The 6,956-nt window shown below is 50.0% G+C and overlaps 1 protein-coding gene across 1 annotated transcript; it reads left to right on the forward strand.

Annotated features, from left to right (window-relative positions):
- Nucleotides 1–2,972: 2,972 nt before the first annotated feature.
- LOC139041184 (palmitoyltransferase ZDHHC19-like) lies at nt 2,973–5,946 on the forward strand. Its single transcript, XM_070491469.1, has 5 exons — nt 2,973–3,091; nt 3,427–3,548; nt 4,097–4,236; nt 5,060–5,230; nt 5,605–5,946. Exons 1-5 carry the CDS (start codon nt 2,973–2,975, stop codon nt 5,944–5,946), a joined length of 894 nt encoding a protein of 297 aa, XP_070347570.1.
- Nucleotides 5,947–6,956: the final 1,010 nt, after the last annotated feature.

The raw sequence follows: 6,956 nt of genomic DNA on the forward strand, positions 1-6,956 counted from the left end.
TCACTCAAAGTTTTTTGCTCTAGGAAAGATATTTTAACTTCTTCATGCTTGGTTTCATATTGATAACTGTTACCCATGCAAAAATGAGATTAAATCTTATTTATCAGTTTACCTTACAATATGGGCCCGACAAATAGGGCAGCTCTTACAATATCATTGAGCACATGTAGAAAATATGAAGCATGTTCATTCTCTTTTTTCTTTTTTTGCTGAGGAAATTGTACCTTAGGTAACATCTGTTGCCAATCTTCCTCTTCTTGCTTGAGGAAGATTGTCCCTGAGCTAACATCTGTGCCAATCTTCCTCTATTTTGTGTGTGGGATGCTGCCACAGTGTGGCACGACCAGCAGTCTGTAGGTCCGCATCTGGGATCCAAACCTGTGAACCCCAGGAGGCTGAAACAGAGTGCACATATTTAAGTGTTATGCCACTGGGCTGGCCCCTATCTCTATGTTTTTAACATCCTTTGATGCTTGAGAGTGCTATGTCAAGGGTTTTGGGGGTGGGGATGGGTGGCAAACCTTTAGTATTACCTAACTGAGAAAAAGACACAAGGCCAATTTTATTCTTCTGAATTTGGGGCCCAGTATCAGAAAATAGCAACATCAAAGAGCTGTTGCTCTATGTGAGTATAGGTGTCTGAGGATAAGAAAGGGTCAGAGTGTTGGCCATGTTATTAATCAGACTAACAGTCCTGTAGACAGCATAGCAGAAGGCAACATAACAACCACTCAGCATTTTCTAGAAGCGAGGAATCTCCTACCATTCTATTAATTCTGTTTTGTCATTCTATTAATTTGCTTACAATTGACATTACTCATGTACGTTAAGTGAGATAATAACTCTCTACCATCGGGTAGAATAGACAAAGGGCACGTAATAACTTTTTAGTGCATCAGGTTGAAAACAGACTGTGATTCAAAGATCATTTCTCTTCTAAGCTGTCAGTTCTTCCTCTCTACTATACATACACTTTAAAAAATTGATTTTAAATATTTCAATATGTAGATATTTTAAATGTGCATACATATAACAATTATGTGACATTGTAACAAATGAAAATATCTAAAGCTTTCAAATTTAGTATTTAAAATATAATCTCATCAAGTATAAGACAATATTCTTACAACATGTGTTTAAATTAAGAATTGAATGTCATGAAGAAAAAATATGTTTCTATAGACAAGAAAATAAAAGTAATAATTCTGTGTTAAAAAGGACTTTTGCTCTCTGTTTCTTTTTTTTTTTTTTTAACTTCAGGGTCAGGCAGGCTGCCTTTGGCCCAAGGGTACCGTTTCTTTTTTCCTTTTTTTTTTAAGGTATACTTTTTGGTAAGGAAGATTGGCCCTGAGCTAACATCTGTTGCCAATCTTCCTGTTTTTCTTCTCTCTCCCCAAAGCCCCATGACATATTTCTATATCCTAGTTGTAAGTCATTTTAGAAACTCCAGGTGGAATGCTGCCACAGCATGGCTTGATGAGTTCTGCATAGGTCCACGCCAGGGATCCAAACCTGCCAACCCTGGGCCACTGAAGCTGAGCACGTGAACTTAATCATTGGTCATGGGGTGGCCCCCTTTTGTCTTAAGTATACTTTTTGGTGGGGAAGATTGGCCCTGAGCTAACATAAGCTGCCAATCTTCCTGTTTTTTTTTTTTATCCCCAAAGCCACAATACATAGCCGTATATCCTAGTTGCAGGTCATTCTAGTTCTTCTGTGTGGGATGCTGCCACAGCATGGCTTGATGAGTAATGTGTAGGTCTTCGCCAAGGATCCCAACCGATGAACCCTGGGCCACTGAAGTGGAGCATGAACTTAACCATTTGGCCACAGGGCCGCCCCCCTCTAGTTTTAATCAAATTAATTTCCTCAGAACGTTGCAGGTCAGTTACTCCCATTCCACATCAGTCCAAGTTTTTAAAGTAAAGTAGGAATCTTGGAATTACATATTTTACCCACGTTCAAGAATAATACAATCACTGTTGAAATTAAAGTGATCTTCACAATGGCCACTACACTTCAACACACAGGCACTCTGAAAATGTATGCAGTGGCTGCCTCTCAGCAAAGACTCCCCGGTTGGTTTCTCGTAGTAGCTCTGAGACTAATTGGTGGCACCTGTGTCACAGGCCTGTTAGCGCTGTCAGTCATAGTCTGGGGAATCTTCTAAACACAGAGGGGCTCGGACGTTCAGTGGCTAAAACAAATGACAACTGTCCGCTGCATCTAACAGAGAAGCCAGTTATTTTCTCACATAATAAGCGTCTCAGAGGGAGGCAGTTCAAGACTGGGGCAGTGACTCAACATGTCATCTAACGTTGTCTCTGTAGCATGTTAACTTGTTGCCTAATGGGTCCAGGGGACACCCCTGGCCAGCACGTCTACGTTCAAGACAGGAAGAAGGAACAGAGCTGTGCCAATGGTGTCCTTTTCCCCTTTTATCAGGAAGACAAAAGCTTTCCTAGAAACAATCAACAGACATCCACTTACATCTCATTGACCAGAATTGTGTCATGAAAAGCCCAGAAACGAGGGAAGCTGGAAAATTATTTTGCTGCTCGCTCCCCCAAAGTGGAATTCTGTGATAGCAAAAAGGAAAAACTGGAGACAGAGTGAGCAATGCGCACTGTGTGCTTCGATTAGCACTTTGCCTAAAAGGACGACTGGAATCACATCCTTCTCCCCACGTGCTTCTCTACTCTCATGAGGTCTGGAAGCCAACATGGCGGGACAGGACCTCTCAGTCCCCAGCACAAGAGGGGCTGGCAGGGGTGGCTGGTGGAAGGGCTGATCACAGGCTTCAGAGCCCTGAGCCCACATTCTCCTCAGCCTCTGTGATATCACAGTGAGACTTCTGCCTTCCACCCTGGGCTGTGGCTTCAGCACTTCCTGTGGCTTCAGCGGTTGCTGTGGACACAGGGCTCCTGCAGCCAGGATCGGGGAGGGTGCCTGTAGGCAGAGGGGGCCCAGCCATGCCACTCTCAGAGGATGGCAGGCCTCAGGGCCCACTTCCTTGGATGCTCCCAAGCCTGTTCACTGCCTTCCGTGTAGTGCTGCTGCTCGTTGTCAGTGGCCTCTGCTTTGCATTCCCGTGAGTCTCCCACACAAGCCGGCAGGTTTCTGACAGACAGATGGAAGGGAACAAAGATCACGGTATGGAGCAGGGGAAGTGCAGAAGAGGGGTCAGGGAATGGAGGATATTCTAGGTAGAGGGACTCGAAGGTGCAAAGGCACTGAGGCACAGAGTGCTTGGCGCCTTTGGCAGCTGGTGGTGGCGGGTAGTATTGGGTGGAGCCTCTGAGGATCTGTCACTAGGCTGGATATTTAGAGCAGACTTTAAGGTCTGTGAGTCCTGACCAGGTGGACTGAGTCCTAGGGGGAGCTCTGGGACCCCAAGATCAGGGCTGAGTCCTGCTCTGGTCTCAGTTGCAGATGGCTGGCCCAGAACGGGGAGTGGGTCTATCCCATTTTCACAGGCCCCCTCTTCGTCCTCACCTTCTGCAGTCTCCTTTCCCTCCACTTGTCAGACCCTGGCATCTTGCATCAAGGTGAGCTCTCAGCTCCCTGGGAGAAGTAGGTAGCAGCCTACAGGCTCCTGGCTGCAAGGATGATTCCTAACGTGCTCCCCCATCTCCCATCCTTGGGCCTCATGACCCTTTCCCCCCACAACCTCATTTGCTTGGGCCCTGCTTCTGGCGCTTCATTTCCCAAGCCACCAGGATGTGGAAAAACAGCATTCTGGAGGTTTCCATTTGCCTTGGTGGGGGAAGCCCGGGGCAGACCAGGGAGAGAAGCCAGCTCTTGGCAACCACTCAGTTCTCTTCTACCTTCCCACTGCATGCACTCCTTAAAGCATCAATCCCAGTTTCAAAGGCCTGTGTCCTCACAGAGCTCCTCTGGCTGGAAACTACCTTCCTGTGGACTGCCAGCCTCTCTGAGTGTGGTCAGTCCACTGAGTGGGGACCAGGGATTCCCCTGCCCACCTCCTCCCCACCCTTCCTGGAGCCCTGTGATGCGGCGGGGCTGCCCCCCACCCCCACCAGCAGCAGAGTGATGGGAGGGCTGCTGTTGCTGCCCAGTCCTCTTCCCATGCCAGGCTCCAACGAACTGGGCCCCATGATGGCGCCTGTGGTGTGGGTGAACCACAGGGCCTTCCTCCTGCAGTGGTGCCCAAAGTGCTGCTTCCTCCGCCCACTCCGGACCTACCACATCACCTGGTGCAACATTTGTGTGGAGGTGAGCGCCCCTCTCATCTGACCACCTGTCCCCGCCCACCCCCCCAGCACCTGGTTGGGACCAGGAGGCCCACTTCCACGGGGGGGTGGGGGGGTGGGCAGTGGCAGGCTTGAAACCACTGCTAAAGGCCAAGGGTGGCAGTAACTCCCAGCCACTCTTGGTCACTCATTCAGGTCACTGCCTCTGTGCCTGCATCTGTCCTGGGAGGCTGGCCCCTGCCTGCCCAGGTGCTGAAAGGCACAGGTGCATCCATGTCTATGCTTGGCCTAGTCAGGCCAGGGAGGGGAAAGAAACCCTTGTCCCACCCCAGGGCTCGCTGACATTAGATGCTCAAGGGCCCTCTGGCTGACTGTAGGCCTGGCCTAGGGAGATTTGCCTGTCCTCTCTTGGGTTCAGGCCAGACAATCTCCTGGGTTCTGAGAGTTTGTTTCCCTTGTGTGCAGAGCCTGCCAAGGTTTGCAAATGTGCTGTCTTATCTGCTTCTTACAACCCTTGGAGGCTGGGGGGTTAGGGGTGTCATTATTACTCTCATTCAGTGGAAGAGAAAACAGAAGTCCTGCTGAGGTGCCACAGAAGGCCAGGCATGTCTTGTCTCTAGAGGCCTCTTGACAGGTGACCTTGAGCTACAGAGCCCTAAAGTGCTCTAACCACAGAAATGCCAGCGATAGGGACTTTTTAGCTTAGTTTCTCTGGGGGAAGGGAGACAGTGCTGGAGACCAGGGGCTGATGGCCTAGGGGTCTAGGGTAAGGCTCAGGTTTAGGGGCGATGGAGGCTAAGCCAGAGGTCGGGTCCTCGACGGCGCCCACTCTCCCTCTCACCCAGGAATTTGACCACCACTGCAAGTGGGTCAATAATTGCATCGGTCACAGCAATTTCCGCGTCTTCATGCTGCTGGTCCAGTCGCTATGCCTGTACTCGGACGCCATGCTGGTCACCTGCCTGATCTTCCTGGTGCGCACGATTCACCTGCCATTCACCACGGGCAAGATCATCGTGTATCAATCAGGCTGCGGAGCCCCCTTGGGGAGAGGTGGGCAGGGTGGGGACAACAATGGGCTGGGTCACGGGGGCGAGGCGAGTGGTGGGCGGGGTTCAAGAGAGAAGCCTCCGGGAGACCCAGTCTGGGAGGAGTTGATGGTGGTAGGGTCGGGGGGATGGAAGGGGCTAGGAGGCTCGGGGGAGAGTTTAGGATCTAGCAGGGTCTTGGATGGAGGCAGCCCGGGGGCCTGGACAGCAGGATGTGCTGAGGTTTACCTGGGGCTGGAGCGCAGGGAGCGGGTAGACCCTCTGCTCGTGGGCGCGGCCGTTGGGGCGGAGTCTGGGTGAGGGGCGGGGCCCCGGAGGACGGTTGGCGGCGCTGTTCTTAGCTCGTGGGCGGCATCCTAGCGGCCATACCCGCCGCCGGCTTCCTGCTGCTTCACTTCGTGCTGCTGCTAATCAAGGTCAGGTCGGTGAGCGCGGCCCAGCGCTCCCACGAGGGCAAGGTAAGCGGGCCCGGGGGGCGCCACGACACGGGGCTGTGGGCGGTCACCTTGCCCCTCCCGGACCTCTGTCTGCACTTTCCGCTGTTTCTGCGGCACACTGGTTGTCACGCTTCACTTCTGTCGAAGGTGCTTCGTTGCCCTTCAGACCCAGATTCAGCTCAGGTTGCAGGTCTACTGTGTGCCAAGCCGCAGGTGCATGATTTTGGGCGCTGGGCGGTGAGGTGAGTGAGGCTCCATCCTGCGCTTGTGTTGATAAGGAACCTGAAGTCAGAATAACCCCCGCCAGACGCCCATGAACACTGAGAGAGGGCCTGCCCTACGCTGTGCAGCACGAACTCAGGAGGAACAGAGAGGTCAGAGAGAACCGCCAGTGGAGAGGGTTTTGGGTGGGCAGAGGGCAGAGGGCAGAGGGGAGGGCATTGCAGGTGAGGGGCACAGTTTGCAAAAAGGCGGGGAAGACCCAGAGTCTGCAGGCTGTTGAGAGGACGGTGAGGAGACAGTTGTAATTGGAACAGAAAGTGGATGGGAAATCAAATGGCCAGCTTGGCATTGGCCAGATTGAAAAGGCCCAGAAAGTCAGGTGGAGAATTTAGTTTTCATGCCTGGAAACCTGGGAACCGTGGCAGGATTTTTTTTTTTTTTTTTTTTTTTACATGCAGTAAAATTTACCTTTTTTTTTTTTTTTTTGCTTTGTACTATTCCATCATATGGATATACCACAGCTTGTTTATCTATTTGTCAGTTGAAGGACATTTGGGTTCTTTCCAGTTTTTGGTGATTGTAAAAAAGCAGCCATAAACATTTGTGTGCAGGCCCATGAACATAAAGTTTTCCCTTCTTTTTGGGTAAATAACATTAAGAGAGGCATTGCTGGGTTATATGGTAACTGAATGTTTAACTTTGTAAGCAACTGCCAAATTGTCTTCCAAAATGCCTGTACCATTTTGCATTCCCACAAGCAATATATGAGAATTCTGGTTGCTTCTGCATCCTCACTGTCATTTGGCACTGTCAGGTTTTTTTTGTTTTTTGTTTTCCCATCTTAGCTAGTCTAACAAATGTTTGGTGTATCTCATTGTGGTTTTAATTTGCATCTTCCTAATGACTAATGATGGTGAGCATCTTTTCATCTTCTTATTTACCGTCTGTATATCTGTGATTTTATGTCTGTTCCAATCTTTTGACCATTCCAGAAAATTGTGTTGTTTTCTTCTTATTGAGTTTTAAGAGTTCTG

This window comes from Equus asinus, chromosome 20 (assembly GCF_041296235.1).
Source record: "Equus asinus isolate D_3611 breed Donkey chromosome 20, EquAss-T2T_v2, whole genome shotgun sequence".
NCBI classification, from domain to species: domain Eukaryota; kingdom Metazoa; phylum Chordata; class Mammalia; order Perissodactyla; family Equidae; genus Equus; species Equus asinus.

Coding starts and splice junctions, on each gene's coding strand:
- LOC139041184 (XM_070491469.1), top strand. CDS start 2,973: ATGCCACTCTCAGAGGATGGCAGGCCTCAGGGCCCACTTCCTTGGATG. Junction 4,237..5,059: donor GGTGCAACATTTGTGTGGAG/GTGAGCGCCCCT, acceptor CCTCTCACCCAG/GAATTTGACCACCACTGCAA. Junction 5,231..5,604: donor TCACCACGGGCAAGATCATC/GTGTATCAATCA, acceptor CGCTGTTCTTAG/CTCGTGGGCGGCATCCTAGC.